Raw genomic sequence first — 23450 nt, 5'->3', positions numbered from 1 at the left:
CAAGTGCAAGGTCTTGGACTTAGGTCGTGACAACTCCCACTCTCAGTACAGGCTGGGAGATGTAAGGATGGAGCACAGCCCTGCCAAATAAGAACTGGGGCTACCAGTGGATAGGAACTTAGGCATGAGCCAGCAGCTCTCACAGCCCAGAAAACCAACTGTATCCTGGCCACATCAAAAGAAGCACGGCCAGCATGTGATGGAAGATAATCCTGCCCCTCTACCCCATGCTGGTGAGACCTCACCTGGGATACTGCATCCAGATTTGGAGTCCTCAGTACAGGAGAGACGTGGACCCGTTTGAGTGTGTCCAGAGGAAGGACAAGAATGACCCAAGGGATGAAACACCATCCCTGTGAGGATAGGCTGAGAGAGCTGGTGCTTTTCAGCCTGGAGAAGAGAAGAACCTGAGAACAGCCCTTCAGTATCTAGGTGAAGCTATGAGAAAGTAAGCTATGAGAAGGAAGGGGACAGGCTCTTCAGCAGGGTCTGTTGTGAACAGTACAAGGTGAAATGGTTTCAAGCGTGAAGAGGGGAGATTTAGTTTGGGTATAAGGAAAAAGTCTTTCACAGTGAGACTGATGTTGCCCATAGAGGTGGTGAATGCCTTGTCCGTGGAGAGGCCTGGACCAGGCTCTGTGCAACCTGATCTAGCTGTAGATGTCCATGTTCATTTCAGGGGAGTTGTACTATATGTCCTTTAGGGATCCCTCCCAGCTGAAATAATTTCATGATTCTATGTGGAAGGGTAAATTATTGCCCTTGAATAAGAACAGAAGAACAAGTGCCCAAGTGGCACAAGTGGCACAGAACAGAGAGGAACAGAGCCCAAGTGGCAATGAGGCTAGTTAAAGCTTGTAATGACAGCTTGAATTCACCCCTAAGCTTTTCTGTAAGTGTTTGAAATGTGGAGTGTCTTTCTTTTTTCTCCTGCATTAACTAATTGAGGTTAGCTATCCAGAGTTGTGGAACCACAAAACCATTTAGGTTGGAGAGACCTTTGCACATTAACTACTTTACTCTCAGCTCATAGCAGAGTTGGCTTCCAAGCTTGATCACATTCCCAAGGGACTTGTCTAGTCAAGCAGGGGATGTCGCCAAGGCCACTAGTCAAGCTCTTTGGGCAGCTTTTCAATAGTTAATTGCCCTCACTTGAAAAATGCTTAACAGTCTAGTTGTAGCTTCCCATGCTGAATATTACAACCGTGGACTCTTATCTTCTGTGTTCCAAGAAGACTCAGTTTGTTTTCTCTAAAACAACCCTTTCAGTAGCTGAAGGCAGTGACCTGTTTTTCCCTTCACCTTGTTTTTTTTTTTTTTTTTCCAGAAATGCAGAATGAGAACATGGGGGGGGGGGGAGGGAAACCCAGCCTGACATCATTGATTCCGTGCAAGGGAAAGTTTGTAGAGAAACAGCCCTTTTATACCTAGATCTGAGAAGAGGAACATCCTTTTAATCACACAAAGTACTCAAGCAGAACAGAACAGTAACATCAGTACTTATTTGGGTCCTAGCTGAGCACTAGTTCATTATTTATCTAATGAAATTCTTCTAGTGAACAGGATATTGTCATTTTCTTGTTTCAACCCATATTTTAGAGTACAGGCAGCTGTTATATTCTGGCTCAGAAGTTGTGTGCATAAGAACTATTGGTCAGGAAGTTTCAGCCATTCTCTTACAGAGGGAAATGAATGAAAGAGAATCCTATCTCTTCTCTTGTGACGCTGGTAGCATTGAGAATCAAGGGGGAATGACTGGGGCGTCATCTCATTTACAAAGCACTGTGAGATCCATTTACAGGTGACACACTGCAAACACAAGCAATTAGCTCTCTTGAGTGTCAGAGGGGTAATGTGAGGGAGATACTTTTGAAAGCCTTGTACGCAAATATTTTAAATAAAATTATCTGAAACTTCTTTATGCAGACAACCTTCTCAAGTTTGCTTAGTTTGCCCAGATGACAGACAGCACATCACGGATTATCAGTTTTGCCAGCTGCTGGGTGAAAGGTACTGGAACTGTGTCAGTACTTTCTGTTTTCAGGAAAAGCAAACACTCAAGTTTGTCTTTCTCACCAGTGTTAAATCTTAATGTCAAATGGCTTGTTAGCTTCTGCAGACACATAAACTAAATTCCCTGTAGTCAGAGCACCTGGCTTAAGAGCTCGACCACGGGATTGCAGTGCACAATGTTGTTGTAAGAGGCTGTCGTGTGTTAAAAGATATGGACTGACAGCCAAAATATAGGGTTTTTAATCTGTTTTTCTCTTATTTTTCTGAGTTTCTTTCAGTAGCGTACTTGTGGATGTTCCTGTGTGAAACATTTAAGATTTGTCTTTTCTTCCCCAAAACCCCCTCAAGCCCCTAAAGTGCAAGAGTGAAACTCCAGTTTCAATAAGCAAATCTCAAGCAGTTCTCCTCTGCGTTTGTTAACATACGCTGTATTGGTAATAAGAGTGTGGCTGCTAGGGACTGTATGTGTTCGGAAGCAGAGCTGCACACCAGAGTGCAGTGTATGAGGGGTTCATTAGCGTGCCATGAGCTAGCTGAAGGCTTGTAAACCTTGCTTGAGACCCTACAAGAGACTTTAGTGAGGAAAAGTTATTGTTGGCTCTGAGTTGAGGTGCGTCTTTCACCCTTAGTAAATACAGATATGTTTTCTTTTCTCTTAGGCTTGCTTTACTTAGGATAAATCATTTTTTGCTGTGCATTGATAAAGGTCTTGCTCTTATAGCTATTTATTTCCGTAAGCACCTCGGTCAGAACATTATTCATTGCAGATTTTTCTTTGCAAGAACTAGTTTGGGAAGAAAAAGAAAACAAATAGAATTTATATATATAATATATCTAATTTTTACAGTGTAACACTTCATGCATTCCATAAATATATGTGGAATGTATGCATTCTATAGCATTGAGATTTTTCTTTTCTCCTTTATCAGCTATATCTCAAGCAGGATCAAAATAAGATCAAAACAAGAGCTCCTATTTTTAGCATTTGTGGTTTCAAAACTAAATTCCAGTATAAAGTTATTGCAGCTGCATCCTTCCATGACTAAAAATATACAGATCAGTAAAGCAGAAAGCAAACAATAACAAATAGTGGAAATTAAAACATAATATATGTATTACAGATTGGAAGAAAAAGTGCCTGGAAAGTGCTGAGCAATGTTGTGCCAGCTGCAGGGCCTAGCCTGCTGTGTGTATATTGCAGGTGCTCAGAGACCCTTAGCATGGCCACAAGGCACTGCAGCAGAGGTGCTGTGTGGGCCTTGTGTCATGCATAGCAGCCGTGTTGCTCCTGCTGCTGGTAGGGGCTGGAGCTCATTAGTGAGAGTACATAGCGCTCTCTGGTCACAGGTATGTGACACTTAAATGTCTCTGAAGTACTACCACTGCTCCTCTGTCCACCCCATGCCCCTTCCCTGAAGATGGCTAGAAAACCTGCCTGTTGCACACCTGACTTGGGGAAGATGCTGGCTCTCCCCCTGCTCTGACCTCCCCGCGCCTGGTGGTGGGCATGTACCCATGACCTGCAGCCCTGCTCCAGCCACTGGTAATGAGCCCTCTGCTTGCTCTGGGCCCTGCCAGTAGCAGGCTTTTGGGACATGCACAGTTCCTGCTCCAGCAGCTTGTAGCTGGGACCCTTACCTGCTCGAGCAGTTGGCATGGTTTGCCCAGTCTCCCCAGCAGCTGGTGTCACAGGCTGAGGATGCCTGCACCCTGCTCAGACTCCTGGACCTGGCACCCAGCCTGTTTGCACTTGCTCCAGCAACAGTGAGCCCTTGCAACACCTGTGTGGGAGAGAGAGTGAGGCCACAGAATGAAGATTTAGTGAAAAGATAGGGCAAGCTCAGTGATCGCGTGCAGGGCTGCATAAGGCAAGCATGCTGGCTACTGATACTCCATATGTGACAGACCCCTTCTGTATCTTTTTGTCTACTCCTGCATTTTTTCCAGACTCACTTCTGTTGCACATTCCTTCACCATTTTATAACCTGCTCTTGCACTCTTTTCCCCCCCTTCCCACCCTTCAACCCTGGTTTGCCTTGGTTTTAGTTGCCAAGTCCAGGTTGGTTCCTCTTTGAAATGATGCCCCTGGCCTCTTAATAGCCCATCAGTTAGCATGCCTGTTTATTACTGCCTGATATTGCTCATCTCTCAGAGCTGTGTCTGCACTGTGCTTACTGTCCTGCCTCTCCTTCTCTTTATCTTATTTGATACAGTCTTCAATCAGATGGACTTCAAGGCAAAAAAATGTGCTCCCTTCATGCACCCCCTAGAAACCATCAGGTGAGGAACATAATGGTGATTTCTTGCAGCAGCTGATTACTTGAATTCATTGTCTCCATTAGAAGACCATGCTAGCAACACTTTTATTTATTTTCCCTCTCTAATATGCACACCTGTTTAAAACATAAAAAAAACTAAAGTGTAACCTGGATTCTATCTTTTGTGGTCATGCTCCAGTCATAGATCAGACTTAGAGACCTGCTGCTGTCATCTGCTGTGGGGCTGCAATCTCATGTTGGCTTATCCTGGTGCAATATTAGGTCAAAGAGCAGAACTATATCCTCTCTCATATATGTGATATTTGATTCTGGTCCAGAGAGAGGTGGTGAATGGAGTTAGATCCAGCTGTTGACCAGTCACTAGTGATGTTCCATAGGGGTCAATACTGGGGCTCATCCTGTTTAATATCCTTACTGATGTTTTGGAAGAGGGAATTGAATGCATCCTCATTAAGTTTGCAGACGACATGGAGCTGGGATGAAGTGCTGATCTGTCTGAGGGTAGGAAGGCCCTAAGGAGGGATCTGGACAGACTGGATCACTGGGCTGAGGCCAGTGGGGATGAGCTTCAACAAGACCAAGTGTCAAGTCCTGCATTTCAATTACAAAATCCCTGTGCATCGCTATGGCCTTGGGGCAGAGTGACTGAAAGATTGTGCAGAGGAAAAGGATCTGGGGATGTTAGTTGGTAGCTGGCTGAACATAGCCAGCAGTATGCCCTGGTGGCCAAGAAAGCCAGTGGCATTCTGGCTTTTATCAGAAATAGCATAGTCAGCAGGACTAGAGAAGTACCGTACTCCTACAATTTGCACTGGTGAGGCTGCACTTCAAGTACTGTGCTCACTTTTGGGCCCCCTGCTACAAGAAAGATGCTGAGGCCCTAAAGTGTGTCCAGAGAAAGGCAGCAATGCTGATGAGGGGTCTGGAGCACAAGTCTTACGGAGAGCGACTCAGAGAACTGAGATTGTGAAGTCTGGAGAAAGGGGAGCTTGCAGAAGACATTCTACAAGTACCTGAAAGGAGGTTGTGGCGAGGTGGGGATTGGCCTCTTCTGTTAGATAGTCAGTGATAAGATTAGAGGGAATGGCTTTAAGTTGTGCCAAGGGAGATTCATGTTGGATATTAAGAAAACACTCAGAAAGAGTGGTGAGGTGTTGGCTGCCCAGGGAAGTGGTGGAGTCACCATCCCTGGAGGTTTTAAAGAAGCAGGTAGATGTTGCTCTGCGTGATGTGATCTAGAATGGTCATCATACGCAAGGGTTGATGGTTGCAGTAGATGATATTAGTGATCTTTCCAACCTGAATGATTCTATAATTCTATATCATAGTTATTCCGTGTGAATCATGTGTGTTCTTGTCATCTATCAGATAACTTAGCACTGGGGAATGAGTAAACTGACCTGGGTTCTCTGTTTTATGGCTTCAGTAATACAATACGAAACTCAATATTAAAACAGTATTATAATTTTTGTATGCTGTGGTATGCTTGAAGTTACTTATTGAGAATCCGCAAATGATTCAGAAGTTTCTAAATCTTTTCTCTCTTTATTTTGTTCTTTATTCTGTTCTTTTTATGCAGAGCCTCCACCTGTGATTCAGGTTCCTAACAATGTCACAGCTATCTTTAGGGAAGGAGCCATCCTGACCTGCCTGGTTGTAAGCACCATGCGTTACAATCTTACCTGGCAGAGAAATGGCAGGGATGTGAGGCTCCAGGAGCCCCTACGGATGAGGGTGATGAGCAATCTATCTTTAGAAGTGAAAGCAGTACAGTTCACAGATGCTGGGAAGTACAACTGCATAGCTTCTAACAAGGATGGCTCTACCATGGCGTCTGTCTTCCTTACAGTACAAGGTAACTGTATGTTAAGTACATTCTGACATGTTTTTAACTTACTTTATCTTTATTCTGAGTTTCTCTTGTAGTAACTTCTGCATTTTATGTTTGTTTATGAAACCACTTAGAGACTAGTAGAAAGTAATGTAGCTCTTCCTTGATTTAAAATACTGGTGTGAGCCACCAACGAGCACTAGTGTTCTTTGGGAGACCGTCTGTCTTGTGGTATGTGCCTTGGTGAACCATGGTTTGGTACTTCAGTGGTTCCCGACCCAAGTTTGCTGTAGAGCTGACTGGATCCTGAGATATCTCTGTTGTTAGTGTCTCCTGAAGTGTGGAGGGAGAGTTGCACACAGATCTTGTTCTTGTTTGTGTACACACACAGGTAGTTAAACTGCTAAGAGTTTGTGTTCTTCTCTAGTATTTATATCTTTTTATAATGGAATAGTACTTCTAAGTGTCTATTTGTATTGTTTTATCTGTCTCAGGTAATTCTGTACAAGCTAAGAACTAATCAGAACTTTACAAGGAGGTTGGTTTTGTAAGAGCTCCTAAAATTTGACAGGACTGAAAAAGATGGCATGGGTTGAGACACCAAGCAAGCTGTGGGTCCATGCTGTTGCTTTTCATCAGGAAAAAAATTCTAAAAAATGACACAAAAATACAGTAATTTCCCTTGGAGGCAACAATTATAAAAATTGGAAGTACTCCAGATTTGTTCATTATTGCCTTGGTTGTGTGGAAGTCTGAATCTTTGCATATTAGCATCTACTCACTGCATACAAAAAAAAGAGAACTGCAGAATGTTTTAGAAAACCACCCTGCCCTGTATTTTTAGATTTTGGCTGTCTTGATAAATGACTAAATGTCTCTTAAATGGCTGCATGCAGAAGTTGGATGGTGTCAGGATGATTGTATGTGCTATTGTTACTTTATTTTGCTTGAACTAAATGATTTCCTTCAAATTCTTGGAGCTATTCTGATGTGCAATTAACTGTGTCATGAATAACTCTCCCTGCTTGTTAGGATCTGGAGCAGTGTTCAAAGTAATGATCTATATTTGGCAGCAGAAGAGTAAAGAGTGGCTTAACATAAGAAAAAGAAGCCTTAAAGGTTGCAATTTCTTCCTTCTTAAGAATGAAAAGTACAGTCTTATTAATAAATTGAGATAGATTCATACTTGATGTAATTACAAGTAATTCCGAATGTCATTAAATTTATAGTGAATCCATTTGTTGTTGGGACAGATCCAGCACAGATCTCTGAATTTTGGATTAAAAGGGAATAAATGTTGCTTTCACCCTCCTTTTTCTTTCTGGAATAGGAGTTAAGGCAGAGAACAAATTTAGCTCTAAAAATAACCCAGTGTTTTCTCTATGTACTCACATGGATTGTAGTAAATGTTTGTTTTGAAGGTTTCTAGTCTGATAATGCTCCTGAAAGGGAATATTAATCTGATTTATTTTTATTTACCTTTTAGTTGTGCTGCTGTACAAAGACAGACCAAAACTTTAATTAAACTTGCCTTTTTTTCCCCAATTACCTGTCCAACATTACCCATTAATTGTTCTTCACTAACACCAAGTACAACAAAGTGAAGATTGTGTTAAAAAGTTGTGCTTTTTTGTTGAATGGCAGCAGCAGGCTGAAAAATCACTGGTTGCTGTTTTAGAGCGTAGTCTGAGCTTGTTAGGACTGCATTGATGCTGAGTCAGTGTTCTGCCTAACTTTGAATTTTGGATGTTTTGTGGTGGCAGCATAGTGCAAATTGTTCAAGTCCTCTGAACAAATTGATTTATATGGGAATATGAAAGAATTTGTAAGGGCATTCTCTGCTCTTGCAAGCTGAAAATGGTTTATCAGGAGTATGCTGCAGCCATGTGAGGCTGTAGCTTGACCAGGAGTGTGAAACTTTAATCATCACGTTATCTTTTCAGTGATACGTTCTGGGGATGTATTCCTCAGTGATGAGGAATATTTCATGACCATGTAACCTTTCTCTTTCCAGTTTATAGATGAAATATTTGTTTCCTGTATGCATACTTGTAGGATTGAATTAATACACTGTTTTGTTTTGATAGCTTGATGTTTAATTCTTGATGTTTTTACTTACATCATCTTTAATTTTGAGGAATGTAAGCTTTTACAATAGAAAAAGCCTGAATAACGAGGAGATTGATTTTGTGAGTAATTTCAAATATGCGATTAAAACAGATCCCTGAAATACAAGTGATAAATGCCATTCTATTGGCAGTTTTGATTTTGCATGTTTTCTGGTGTGAATGATTAAGAGTAGACAGTTGCAGATATCTTTTGCTTCTACAACAGTTATATATGGAAACTTGTAAGGCTTTTGGCCATGCTACTGTTGGGGAGAAGTTTGTTTGTGGTGGTACGTTGAAAAAAGTGAAGCATCTTTGAGCATCAGTCTTATGGGGTGCCTTTGAGACACTGCAGTGCTAGCTCCTGCACATTTGAATTTCCCACAGCCGCCTTTTCTCCAGGCTGAACAAGTCCAGCTCCCTGAGCCTGTCTTTGTAGGGGAGGTGCTCCAGTCCCCTGATCATCTTTGTGGCTCTCCTCTGGACCCTCTCCAACAGCTCTTTATCCTTCCTGTTTTGGGGGCTCCAGACCTGGACACAATATTGCAGGTGGGGCCTCACAAGAGCAGAGTAGAGGGACAATCACCTCCCTGTCCCTGGTGGCCACCCCTCTTCTGATGGAGCACAGGATACCATTGTCCTTCCTAACCGCAAGGGCACACTGCCAGCTCATGTTAAGCTTTTCATCCATCAAGACCCCCAGGTCCTTCTCTGGAGGGCTGCTCTCGAGGACCACTCCTTTCAGTCTGTATGGACGTCTGGCATTCCTCCAGACCAAGTGCAAAACCTTGCACTTTGCCATGTTGAACATCATTAGGTTCATCTGGGCCCACCTTCCAAGTCTGTTGAGATCCCTCTGAATGGCTTCCCTTCCTTCCACCGTGTCAACCGCACCACTCAGCTTGGTGTCGTCAGCAATTGCTGAGGGTGCACTCGATTCTGTCATTGATAAAGATGTTAAAGAGCACCGGTCCCAAGACAGACACCCAAAGGACGCTGCTCATTACTGGCTCCACCTGGACACAGAGCCATTGATGACCACCCTCTGTCTGTGGCCTTTCAACTGATTTCTTATCCATCAAGTGGTACGCTCATCAAATCTCACAAAGCATAGGAGTGTTGTGTACTTAAAGGAACAGACAGATGTGCTTGTAAGTCGACTAATAGCCTTTAGAGCAAGATTAAAAAAATAATCATTATATGCATATGTGACTTGGCCCAGCCAATGCCCTGGTAATTCTCAGATGCATCTCAGACCAGGAGCAGAAAGCAGAACTGAACGAGCACAAGAGGACTTCAGCATGCTTATGAAGCTGTGTACATTTGGAATCAGGAAAGAGGAATCTTGGGAAGGACACCACCCGTATGGATAAAAGGCGAATTGCTTCATCTTTAACTCCATGCTCTGTTGCCTGAATTTTCCGAAGTCTTTTCTCTGAAAAGCAGTAATAGAGAAGGAGGAAGAAGAGGGAGCTGGGCTTGTTCAGCCTGGAGAAGAGAAGGCTGCGAGGAGACCTCATTGCAGCCTTCCATTATTTAAAAGGGGATTATAAACAGGAGAGGAATCAACCTTTTACAGGGGCAGATGGTGATAGGATCAAGGGGGAAAGGTTTTCAGCTTAAAGAGGGAAGGCTTAGGTTGGATGTCAGTGGGAAGTTCTTTACAGAGACAGTGGTGAGGAACAGGCTGCCTAGAAAGGTTGTAGCTGCTCCATCCCTGGAGGTGTTCAAGTCCAGATTGGATGGGGCCCTGGGAATCTGGTATAGTACCAGTTCTGGAGGTTGGTGGCCCTGCCCATGGCTGGGGGTGTTGGAACTTGATGATCCTTGGAGTCCCTTCCAACCCAAGCCATTCCATAACTCACTCTGCAGTGAACGACCTGCAAAGGGTCAGGTGGTGCCTGAGCAGCCACTCTGGAGTTCTCTACAACTCCAGAAAATCAGTAGGTCCCTGAGTTTGCCTTCTTCCCACTGCTGCGCCTCTTAAGAGTTTATCTGTCTTCACAGAACTGGTGGGGAAGAGTGTTTGCATTATTGACCTGTGATTGCTAAAAGTCTGGTTTTGAGCTAGCCTGAAGTTATTGTTCCAGAGTTTATTTTGTTAAAATCCCCTGGGAGTTATCCTGTGCGCTACAGAGGCAGGACAAATAAAGCTTTTTCATCTAGCAAAAAATCTCTCTCCAATTTCTATGTCTTCTGGATCATTTATCACAAATTCATCTAAATAAGTGATATTCTAAGTTTTTTTATGTTTAGACTGTACATAGCAGGAGAACTTCAACAAACTGCATCAATAAACAAGGGAAGAGCCACTGGTGTCATCTGTCTGGACTTTAGTAAGGCCTTTGACACAGTCACCCAGAACATCCTTCTCTCCAAATTGGGAAGATGTGGATTTCATGGGTAGGACTTCAATGGATGAAGAACTGGCTGCAGGACTGAAGCCACAGAGTGGTGGTCAGTGGCTGTGTCTGGGTAGAGATCAGAGATGAGTGGCGTCCCCAAGGGGTCAGTACTGGGACTGACTCTTTAATATCTTCATCAGTGACATCAGCAGCAGTATTGAGTGCACCTTTGGCAAGTTTGCAGATGACGCCAAGCTGTTTGATGTGGTCAGCACACCCAGGGAGTGGGATGCCATTCAGAAGGACTTAGACAGGCTTGAGCAGTGAGCCCAGGTGAACCTCATGATGTTCAACAGAGCTGAATGCAAGGTTTTGCACCTAGCTTGAGGCAACCTTCACTACCAATGCAAACTGGGGGATGAAAAGATAGAGCATGGCCTTGCCAAAAAGGACTTGATGGTAGTTTTTGTATCCCCCTCTGCCTTGCCAGTACTCTTAAGTAACAAAATATAGAAAGTTTGAGGTTTACACAGCCCCACCTGGAAAAACTAAGGTATGTCTATAAAACTTGGGAGTTGCACAAGAACTTGTTGACATAACTGTGGTCATACAGAACTCCAGAATCTATGGAAATTTAACTTTTCACACCAAAACTACAGTTCCTGTATAACTAGAAATAGAGCTTTGTGATAAACATCTGCTCCCTGAGTATCTTGATAGTTGGAAGTGCATGGAGATCAGTTCAACTTGAGTGAGAACGGGTTGAAACTGACAGGAACCACTAGGGAACAGCTTGGACCCATGGAAGGTACTCCATCTGTTCTTAGCCAGAATCTGGTTTCATAAAACTCTGAGGATGAAATCAAACTTTTTTGGGGGGGGAGGTGAGGAGGTAGGGAGGGGGAACTTGCAGCAAGTGTATGCGGGCTTCTAGGGTGATTGCATTCTTGCATGATGATTCATCTAGGTACATTTAAATAGTTGCTCTTATTCAGTATTGTTACATTATGTGCCCAGTGAACAACTGGAATTTTTGCTAATGAAAGCATTAAAAAAGCATTTAAAAACAAACAAACCCAACAACTCAGCTACTTATACTGAATTAAAAAAAAAAAAAAGTATTTGCTGTCCTTTTTTATGTTAAGTTTAACTGCTTATAGTGATCTAAATGAACATTAAGGCCAAGGAAGTTTACAAACATGAATGCTTCAGATACTGAAGTCTCCTCGCTGACCTTCGTTCTCTTCAGAAGTGTCATCCACTGTCTTTGATAAATGTTACTTCCATCTTCTTTTAGTTTCTGATAGTTCTTGTCCAACAACAATACTGCATTGACAGTGATTTATTGTCAGAGCACAGTGGATGATTTGACCATTTGAAGCAGTTTCCTAGTATCAGCATAAGCACAGACCTTCCCTAAAACTAGAGCATGTTGTCCCATGGTAGGATTTACAGTGAAACAAAAATAGCTGAGAACTCTGTACACATAATCAATTACTTGAAGACAGTCCTCTAAGTTGCACACACTTTTTGCCTTTACCTGCCCTTCATGTCTGGATGTAATCCCAGCACTTAGGAAGCTGTGGCTCTGTCCTCCTCTGGTGCCATTCCTGCACGGTCCCCTCCCTCTAACAAAAGTGAAACTGTAGGTTGCTGGCTATGAATATAAGAAAGGGACAATATAACTACATCTGTGTTTTGTTTTACAACTCTGTGTGTAAATTATTTGCTGTTTATTATTTAACATTCTCTTCTTTGGCAGTGTAACTGTGGTTTTACATGTGTTTTTACAAAGGCTGCAGGACCTTCTGCACACTTGTACATTCTATTAATGACTGAAACCTTATTCAGGAGTCCTGGCATTTGAATCCTGCTTCCCCCAGGCTACTAGGTGACACAGTGCAACAAAACACTTCCTCAGAACAGCAGCGACATTCTCTTGAAAGGGGAGGGTTTGTGTGTTTAAGCTTGTGTATGAATTTTCTTGAGATAATATTCATGAAGTTCAAAGCAGAAAACATACTGCAAATAATTCAAATAAAAATGTACTAAAATGATTGAATAAAAACACGGACATGACTTGTATGCTAACGTTACCTCTCATGCTTTAAAACTACTTTTGTGTTCCTTGGGAAACTTGCTTTCAGATTCATTGAGATGCATTGCAGGACCACTCAGTCTGTGCTGTGATCATGGAGGACAGTGCTATTAAGTGCACCTATGCAGTTACAGTGCAAGTCAATTACTGTGTGTTACTTATTTGACCTACAAAAACACAAGGGTCTTAAAGTCAGCATTGTGTTGCGATGGGTGATATAGCTTGCCTGTCTCTGCTTCCCAACCGTGTACTACTTTATATGTAAAGTACTACTTTGCACGTAACCCCTTACATGTACAAAGTGATGAGATCTTCTACTCTTTTTCCCCTGGATTTGACGTTTGAGCATTTGAAAATCATTTACTTTCTCATTATCTCAGTTCTTCCATCAGTGATAGGCACTAATCCCCTCTCAGTAAGAGCACTGAGGCTGAGGGGAGGAAGATGGTTTTCCAGTCTCTGTTGCAATACCATGTCCTTATAAGTTGCTGAAGCACACAGCACTCAGAATCTGCTTCCTGTCACCCCTGGGCACAGCACTCCGCTCTGCAACTGGGGGAAGCAGTAGATAGGCCCTGCCTTCCTGTGGGGTCCCAACAGTATGTTTGTATTGGCACCTTTTTTAGCAACTGCGTTCCACCATAAACTTGGAGAAAAATCTTCTTCCAGCAACGATAACCCAAAGGGGCATACTATTAATTGCTCCAGGTAAAAAAATTGGTAGCTGCTTGAGCTCTGGCATTTCTGGGCTGTGCCCATTGCGCTGGAGAGCCTGTTCTATGCCTACCACCCTCTGGGGCAGAAACTCTTCTTAACCCACAGCCTGACCTTCCCCTGATGCAGCTCCATGCCATTCCCTCAAGCCCTGTTGCTTTCAGGCAGTGGAGCAGCAGTTGCTGCTATGAATTGCTAGTTTTTCATATATTGGGTGGTGTGGAACTTTTTCTTGTCACTTTAAGTAGGCAAAATGGTAAATACTGTAGAAGAAAATGTCAGTTGTCACAGGAAACTGTTTTAGTGGTCCTTGACCACTTGAAAAAACTCAGTCCAAGGATATAAGTGGATGAATTCTGTGATGCTCATGAGTCTCTCTTTTTGTGAAAATGCAGCTGAAATCCATTCTTACTTCTTTCTGACATTGATGTTGATGACTCTGTTTAGTTCTGGGTGGGTTCATGCTCACATCTGGGAGATCCAGTGTATGCATCTCAGAGCAAAGCAAACTGGCAGCATGAGAATTCATGTGACCCCCGTAGCCCGAATCCTGAACTTTTTTATAAAGGCTTGTATGTTTTATGGGGAAGAGCTGGTATGCTGTGGTAGAGAAAAAGAAGAAAATAAGTTCTGAAATAGGATTGCTAATTCAAGAAATGGAAACTCTTTGAATAGTGCTGTAAGTGGAAGAGACTTCAACAAAAGCGTTGTTACCAGATTGATCATGTTTTAATGCAGTAATTGGCCTTCTGATATAATTCATGTATGTCTGATGCTCATTATTTGAGTTTAGTGGAGGCAGCTATAGTAGAACAATGATGATCACCTTCATCAGAAATAAAGTGGTGGTTATAATGTGTAAGTTTAAAAACCGCATCATTTTAATTTCTATTTTTCATTTCTTTTAATAGAACCACCTAAGATTGTCATTTCACCTAAGGATCAGACTTTTACAGAAGGCTCTGAAGTGTCTATCAGGTGTTCTACTACAGGTTATCCAAAGCCAACAGTAGTGTGGACACACAATGAAATGTTTATCATTGGTTCAAACAGGTAAGGACTATAGCTTTGCTTTCTCCTTTTCCTTTTTTTATTTGTGCCTCCTGTGTGAGTAAGAAGTTTTGAAGAATGCCAAAATATTCTCTTTCTTTCACAGGAGCGTGTGAGCTTTGGAAAAAAAGTACTTTTACCTTCGTCCTTATAACTCTATAATTTCAATTATCAATAAAATAGAAATACTATGATTACTTTCTTTAGAAGTTTTCTACAGGATTAAACTCAGTGTTCTTTACAACATGCGTTGGTATCCTCTGGCAGAAATACTACTACAACTAGTAATAAGATAAAGACAGCAGTATCTATTTGTAAATTATCTGGTGATACTTTTGGAGCGTGTGTGGAATAGTTTTTCTGTTTTCTTTAACTAACCATTTTGGTTGGTTCCCTGTATATTCTCAGGTATAGATTGACCCCAGAAGGCACCTTGATCATAAGACAGGCAATTCCAAAAGATGCGGGTGTTTATGGTTGCTTGGCAAGTAACTCAGCTGGGACAGAGAAAGAGACATCTATTCTTACATACATCGGTAAGCAAAAGAAGTAATGAAATGAAATTAAAAAGCAAACTATTACAGCTTCAGAGTGGTAATCTGTAGAACTGTGCAGAACATATTTGTAGAAATTTTCTGAAACTCCAGAAAAACAAAACATGGTAGAGTAGACTTGCAAAACTGAGTAGGTCTTTAGAGAAGGAATAATTTTCTTCTACCTTCCCGTTGTGTTCTTAGCCATGGAGTCCTAGTCCAAACCGTGCCCTCTAAACACTATGCTGTGTATTAACAGCTAAGTGCCAAAATTCTTAATGAGCAGTCTTCAATTGGAGAGGGAGAGAAAGTTTCTTTTCACTTTTTAAATGGTCAGACTCTTCCAGTTCTTTCCTTACATGCCTTCATATTCTATGTATGGTTCAGGTATTCTGATATTCCAAACTCTACTTTTCTTGTATTATTTTTCTATCACCTTACATGATTTTTAAGCCTGCTTGACTTTTTAGGCAAATATGTCTTACATAACAGCAGAAGATTAATCTTTTATTATTTGCATCTTAAAAATGATAGACATTTTGGATGAGGAATTAATTTGTTCCTTGTTTCTTTTTAGAGGGCCCAACAGTGACCATAGTTCAAAGTGCAATTCTGGTTGCCCTTGGAGACACAACTTTTATGGAGTGTAAAACAACTGGAATCCCACATCCTCAAGTTAAATGGTTTAAAGGTACACTTCTTTGTGTTTGATTTACTTTGGCTTAGAGCATGTTGAAGTGACTTTATTTTTCTCAAAAGTTTTATGTATTATTCAAACAGTGACTGATGTGAAATTCTCTAATTTAGAAGATAGGGCACTTAATACTGAGGATGTGAGATCTCACTTCTGTTTAAATACAGTGAATGAACTTACAGTAATTATAAAGAAAAAAACTGCACATCTCTTGACTCAGCTTGTTTCATGCTTTGTCATAAAATGTTTAGCTATATGCTACAAAAACTGCAAAATGTCTTTCTGCACATGGACACATTCTGAACATTACTCAGGAGTATCCTGGCTCCTGCTTGAGAGGTAGCAGAGCTGTTTTCCTGGTTTTGTAGGATGGCGTGGAGCTGGCAGACAAGTGACTTCCATAAGTAGCTTCTAATGTGAGAAGGAGAAATACAACTTGGCTGTCCTTATACTGTCCTTATACTGATGTCTGTCCAAACCTACTTAACTTTGCATTTCTCTTGTAAAATAAATATAAATAAAATTTGATTGTATCTAGTGCAGTAATGATTTTTCCCACTGAATTGAATGATTATCTGACTATACTTATCTGCTGAATGAATACAGTTATGTTGTGAACTAATCTCAGACTTGGACACAATTTTGTTAGAGTAATTTTGATAAATACCCTCTTTATATTTCAGTTAACTTTTTTTCTGTCTAAACTTAGGTGACTTAGAGTTGAGGGCATCAGTGTTTCTCATTATTGATACTCATCGGGGTCTTTTGAAGATCCAAGAAACACAAGAGCTGGACGCTGGTGATTATACCTGTGTGGCTACCAATGATGCAGGGAGAGCTTCTGGAAAGATAACCCTAGATGTTGGCTGTAAGTAGCAAGTAGTTTGCAACTATGCAATAAGTGCTCTATTTGAGTGTTTCCTTATGTGATCAACAGTGCCTTATTTATCTGAACTCTTCTCACAAATTCAGTTATGCAAGTCTTTGAAAATTGTATGTGCTGAGAACACCTTTTTTTGAGTTCACTGAGCTAAATTTCCTTATGATACTTGGATTTCCAACATTCCTTCATTCTTTCTTCTTTTGCAAAGCACTGAATTTACAAAGAGGAAGAGAGAGCCAGAGAAGGAGGAAAGAGTTCAAACCTCAACCTAACATAGTTCTCATGTAGAGAATGTATTTCATTTGTGTTACAGTGTAAATTTACTGAAACTTAGTCCTCCCTATTCTTTTCCTGTTTCTTTCTGCTTCTGGCCTTTAAAATGCATATTTTTGTTAGACATGTATGCTTTCTGAAGCAATGGACAAAGCTGTTTGAAGGAAAGGAGAATCCTACACACCTGAACGCTCACATTCTTTTGGAAAGGGTGGCTATATCTTTTTTTTTTTTTTTTTTTTTGTGATATTTAGCCCATTTCTGAACACCTCGTTATTCATGAGGAGCATACTAGGTTGTGTTTGCATAATGTTGCTTGAATTGGGAATCTGTTGTTAGGAAAACAATAATGTGTAGTAGGATGTAAATGAAGGTTGCAGTATTGTAAGCAGAACACTACTGTGATGATGAAACCCCATATTCACTTTATGTATTTTTTTCTGTATTTTTTCCAGCTCCCCCAATTTTTACGCAAGAACCAAGTGATGAATCTGTGGATATTGGCTCAAATATCACACTGCCATGCTATGTTCAGGGTTACCCAGAGCCAAAGATTAAATGGAAGCGGCTGAGTGGCGCTTCCCTTTTCTCAAGACCACTTGCTGTTAGTTCCATCAGTCAGCTCAGAACAGGAGCTCTGTCAATTAATAGTAAGCAGACTAAATTTTTAAAGAAAATATGCTAGAGGGAAATACAACATATGCAATGGATTTAAATTATTATAATACTGTGTAGAACAGTTAACTTTGAAAAAAAAATAGATTTTATTAGAGATTATGTTTCTGATACTGATTTTGTTGCTATTGATGTGCATTGTGTTCCTGTGAGTTTGTGAATTCACTTGTGATTGGTCTCTGGCTTCACTCTGGTTTTCACTTCATTGGAATAATTACACTTTTGTTTAAATAAATGTGCTTTGTGGTCTCCTACCAAGGAGTTGTGAATTTTATTTTATTTTATTTTTTTCTCTCTCTTTTTTTTTTTTTTTTTAAAGTTTTTTTAAATTTACTGCTTTAAGTAAGTCCTAATTTGGGTAATAGCTAGGAATTCTGCAAACGTCTTTGCAATTTCAGTTCTCTGGAGGATTTTGGTCACCCAGACACTAAATGATATTATTCTGTTTTCTTAGTTTTTATGCCTTTCTAGAACTTAACAGACTAAGTGAAGTAATTTCTGTATAGAGTATGTAAAGCAGAATAATGTATGTGTTACATGCCTATAAACATGCAGAGACAATACTTTATGTAGCGTAAGCAGTGTTCCACGGAAAATGCGCTGTGCAACAGTATATGCATGTGTGGACATGTAAATACTAGGTATCATTTGTACACAGTAGTGTATTTGTAGTAAAATATATGCAATATATAAAGTGCTGAAAAGTATCATATATATCATACCTTTTCAATCAAGTACTTGTAGTCATTATTTCCATCCCTCCTGAGAGAGGAAAAGGAATGATCTGAAAAAAAAGAATATAGTGTAATTTCAGCTGCTGCAATCTGATCTCTCTCTTTTTTTTTTTTTCTCCTTCTGAAGATTTGTGGGTTAGTGATGAAGGAACTTATGTCTGTGAAGCTGAAAACCAGTTTGGGAGGATTCAGTCACAGCCAGCCACAATCACAGTAACTGGACTGGGTAAGTCTGGTTAATGTCAGTGATACAAGGGAAAGGTAAGACTGGCAGCGTTTCCATACATCGAATATGCTGGAATTGGTAACTTTTTTTATGATGAATAGGATGTTAATGTGTTACATACCTACACAGGGATATACCTGTGTTTGTAGCAATTCTTACACAAATGTAGTCAGCCACATAAACTAGATCAGAAGGTATTTGCATCAATTATTGTAATTGAATTCACTAAAATTTTCACATTATAACATTGTCTTTTTATCAGCTTACAGTAGTTCCATCTACACTTTGTAACATGGACCTTAAAAATGACGTATTCTGTGTTCTGTTTCTTATTGCTTAGCAAATTGATTAAAGAATGAAAAATCACCACCATGATGAATGCTAATGATTTTTTATCATGTAATTAAAAAAACAAAGTAGCAGTGAACTTGCTTATGGCAACGCATGGCTACAACTGGGAAGAAATCTTAGTGATCCAAGAGGACACTAAACATCCTGCTTTGACGATAACTGTGCTTTCAAGGAGTTGTTTAATATCTTGGGCAATTGGCAATAAAAGGAAAAATAATGCTATGGAGTGTATGAAATTGTGGGAGAATAAGAATGGTTCTGTCTACCATCAAGGAAAACATTGATTAACTTAGAACATGTGATGAAATCTGTAATGCTGATAATGTTTGGTAAAGAAGAAGTTTTTACCTATTTAAAAGCCTCTTCAGTATTTTCCCACAAGTAAGGAAATATAACATCTCAGCTCTGTGTCCATGGGAATGTGACCTTTCAGGGAAGTGCTGGACTGGATCATCTTCAGCCAGACAATGTCTTTTCTTTGCTGCTGCTCCTTAACCTTAGAATTATTGTACACGTGTTACTCCAACTTACTTTTCTTTCCTATGCTACTCAATCCTCTGGAATTTTTTTTCTTTCTGTGTCACTGACATTTCAGATACCAGAGCCTCACCTGGTATGTTTTGTCCTTAGATAAGTATATTGGCACTGTGCTGCTTTCTGTTGACTGCTACGGGGTTTTTTTCCCTTTTTTTTTCTTCCTCTGTAAATCGTATGGTTTTCATTGTAGAAAATGTTTCCTGCTCTCTATTTGCATAGTGCCTTGCATAAGCAGACTTTTGTTTGATACTGCTGCAAGTAAAAGTACTTCGCAGGGCTAATAATAAAAATTCGCATCCAGTACCTTACATAGATACATATATATTTAAATATATATAAAATATGTATTTTAAAAATTCTAATTCTTTTTTGTTTCTTTTCCTTTCTTGTTTTTTTCTTTTTTTTTTTTTTTCCTTCTCAAGTTGCACCTCTGATTGGAATAAGCCCAGCCACAGCCAATGTAATTGAGGGGCAGCAGCTCACTTTGCCATGTGTTCTGCTTGCTGGAAACCCCATTCCAGACCGGAAGTGGATTAAGAACAGTATGGTGGTAAGACTGTTCACTTTCTTACAAGATTTGTTGATATGGAAAATCAACAGCAGATGTTTTAAGCCATGGTAACACATTTATTTAATTTTCAGAGATTAATTTTCTGTAGATGTAGATGTAGTGATAGATTTTATGCTTACAAATAAAGGTCTGTCATGAAATTGGATTGGCTCACTGAAAACAAGGATCCAGTGGCACTGCAGTGACTACAACTGACCAACACTGCTCAATGAAAGAGCTGCTGCCCGCCAAGGAGAAACCAGGTGGCTGTATCTGCAAGACAGAAGCTGCTTCTGAATGTCTCCTGGCGATGTCATTCACAGTACAGCCAATCCCCTTGAGAAATGATAGTTTATTAGTGTTTGAATCAGAGAATCACAAATGTTGGAAAAGACCTCCAAGCTCATTCAGTCCAACCACAAACCTACCATCAATATCTCCTTGCTAAACCACGTCCCTTAGTACCACATCTAAACATTTCTTGAGCACATCCAGGGACGGTGATTCAACTATCTCCCTTGGCAGCCTGTGTCAGTGCCTCACCACTCTTGGAGAATAAATTCTTCCTAATAGCCAAACTGAACCTCCTGTAGTGCAAGTTGAAGCCATTCCCTCTCATACTATTGCTAGTTACATAGGAAAAGCGGCTGACCCCTACTTCACCACAGCTTCCTTTCAAGTAGTTATAGTGTGTAAGGTCTGTCTTCCCTGAGCCTCCTTTTCTCCAGATTAAACCATGCCAGCTCGCTCAGTCACTTCTCGTATGACAGTGTTTCTGTAGGGCTGGTCTTTGTTGCTGAGCTCTTCTAGCTGTTGGTAAAGATCACTGTGAATTTTTAATATTGCTAGAGGGTGTACAGTTTTAAAAGAAACAAACTGTTTTTTTGCTGTAAGGTACAACTTTATGTTATCTTTTGCAGTGGATAATTTTAAGTGTTTCTGCTGCCAGTACATTAAAGAAAAATACAAGTCTAAACTGTGTCCCTAAAGGGTGAACGTATGGTTCAGAGCTGATCTCTTTTATGATGGTTATACCAAGAGTTTCTAGAAGTTTCTGGCAACAACAGTGAAAGTAATCTATTTATGGGAGAGAAACAAGTAGTTGCAATCAGGAGAGTTGATCTGTCATGACATGGGGTTATTGGAATTACAAATACAAAGTGCAGTAGAATAATTCAGCTAGGTTTGCTCTTGCTTTAGTGCATTATAAACTACCCTGGTGGTTGTATATGTGCTGTAGCCATTGTAGCCATTAATTTCACTCCAGCACTATATATGAGGTGCTACCAAAACTATTATTTGAAGTTAGCTTTTTATAAAAGGTGGAAAGTAGAAAAAACTTTAGTAAAATTCTCCAGGAACATAGAATTTTTTTTTTTAATTGAAAGAGTAAAAAGAATAAAGCTGTAATGCATACCAAAGTAAATACTATCGAGTGTGTATTTACTTAGTAAAATGTTACATTACTCTTTTGGCAGCTGGTTCCCAATCCCTACATTAATGTTCGAAGTGATGGGAGCCTGCATCTTGAAAGAGTTCGGCTGCAAGATGGGGGTGATTATACCTGCATGGCCAGTAATGTTGCTGGGACAAATAACAAAACCACTACTGTTAATGTGTATGGTAAGGAGCACGGCCTTGGTACTCTGTTCTGGCTGCAGGACGAGTGTGTGTGTCTTACTAACAGGAGATCTCTCTGGAGCTTTCTCATAATAGTTGTATTAACTTCTTAAATTTCCTCTTTATATTGATGTTACTTTGTAAAGTAATATTGTGGGAAACAGGCCAACTTTACAGGACAGAACTGAAGAATTGAGAATGTTTTTAAAATAAAACAAAAAATTACATCACTCTGTGGTCATAAAAAAACCCCTCATTTTGAATAATCGACAAAGATCTGACTGTGCAGACTTGAGGATTTTTAACAAAAGATGCAAGTGGGAATTTGCAAGAAAACCATGAAAAGCAGTGTTGGAGGCATTTAGAAACTGATACAAAGGAGCGCAACTTGTGAGAGAATTGCAATTAAAATAAATTGTGAGCTTGGCAAAACTTTTTTTTTTCTTTTCCTTAACCATATCAGAAACTAAGACTTAGGCCTGTGGTAGGTAACCCATCTGTATTTCAGCTGTGGATACTTGTTTTAACTGTGTGTGGAGTCCCAGCTACTTCATGGTTAGCAGCCTGAAAGTTTCTCGTGTGTTGAATTAATCATGGGAGATTTAATTTAAGCTGAATTGAAGATGCTGGAATGGTGTTTTATGTTAACAATACCTGTTGTTTGTTAATGCAGAGAAACATTCAGTGTCTGATAAGGGTCTTCCATGTGAACATTAGTTTCTGAAATTTTTCAGAACTTGAGAACAGAAAGGAATATATTTTTATGCTTTTCTGAAAATCTAGTTCTTGTTATTACAAGCTGACCTTATCTTAAATATGGCCTTCTTTCTGTTGTGATATGAATTCCAGCTCAGTAAAGGAGTGGAACTGGGGTTTCTTGTCACCTCCTACTCTCGATTTTGTGTAGTGATCTATTGGTTTTATTCAAGTTCATCTAACAGCCCAATCCCTTCAGACACCATCAGTGCACTTAGCTCAACTTTGTAGCATTTATTACAAAAATTAAATGTGCTTGGGGAGGAATTGGTTCTTTGCTTTCAAACCTTCACTGTTTAAAGGATGTTGTCTCTTGCTAAAAGTTGATTCAGCATCAAAAATCCTGAGCCTGTCCTCATGAAAGATGCAGTATAAGATGGATTGTGTACAGTATTGATTCAGGAACTTAGCCTAAAACGTCTCCAGTGAGTAGTGTGACAAATCCTTCCTGAAATCACTGAAATCAGCCTAATTGCCTACATTTAGTTTAAAACTATATGTGCCTGATCTAATCATCAATCTTTGGTTGACATGCTTCGTTGTGAACAGGTATTTATTATGTCAAAAAAACTGGAGGAGAAGCTGGCAGGTCAATGCTGATTTGGGAGTTGAGAGAACAGGCTGAAAATTGCCAACTTTTGCAATCTGCGTGAAGCAGTAATTGAGTATGAGAGTTTTATTGCATGAGTTGTACCAGGGTTTGAAATTCGTCTTTTACATGATTGTAATATTTGCATCTATTTTCAGTTCTGCCCATTATTCAGCATGGGCAGCAGATATTCAGCACCATTGAAGGAATTCCAGTAACATTGCCATGTAAAGCAAGTGGAGTTCCTAAGCCAACTATTACTTGGTCTAAGGTAATGTCTCATCTTTGAGCTGTTCATGGTGGAAGATGAATTGAAGATGTCTTTTAGATGTCCTAAAACTAGGCAAGAGGTGCAACCAAACATCTCTGCTGTGAGAGATCTGGAGATCTCTGCTTATTTGTCTGCTTTTGTTTCTGGCTTTGGTCTAGCCATACATCAAATTTCTCTTCTGTGAAAAGGCTTCTTTGCTTATCCCTGTAACTATATACTTTTCAATACTTCCGAAATTCTTAGTATTCTTGTTATGAGTTGGTAATTTTGGATTAGACAACTTGCCACAGACTGAAAGTTCATTTTTGTTTAGGATTGTT

General features: G+C 40.2%; 1 protein-coding gene across 1 annotated transcript in view; it reads left to right on the top strand.

Annotated features, from left to right (window-relative positions):
• HMCN1 (hemicentin 1) overlaps positions 1-23450 on the top strand; it is a gene marked incomplete at both ends in the record, with an annotated part of 182094 nt that overhangs the window by 58815 nt on the left and 99829 nt on the right. Inside the window, 10 exons of the mRNA XM_079535866.1 lie at positions 5872-6147; positions 14300-14441; positions 14847-14974; positions 15549-15662; positions 16375-16533; positions 17277-17471; positions 18358-18456; positions 19767-19894; positions 21373-21517; positions 23018-23130. Coding sequence (XP_079391992.1) covers positions 5872-6147; positions 14300-14441; positions 14847-14974; positions 15549-15662; positions 16375-16533; positions 17277-17471; positions 18358-18456; positions 19767-19894; positions 21373-21517; positions 23018-23130 — 1499 coding nt within the window. The remainder of the gene's footprint in view (positions 1-5871; positions 6148-14299; positions 14442-14846; positions 14975-15548; positions 15663-16374; positions 16534-17276; positions 17472-18357; positions 18457-19766; positions 19895-21372; positions 21518-23017; positions 23131-23450) is intronic.

This window comes from Tetrao urogallus (assembly GCF_951394365.1).
Source record: "Tetrao urogallus genome assembly, chromosome: 5".
NCBI lineage: Eukaryota > Metazoa > Chordata > Aves > Galliformes > Phasianidae > Tetrao > Tetrao urogallus.
Note: the sequence above shows the minus strand (reverse complement) of the source record. Positions and strands in the feature narration are given on the sequence as shown.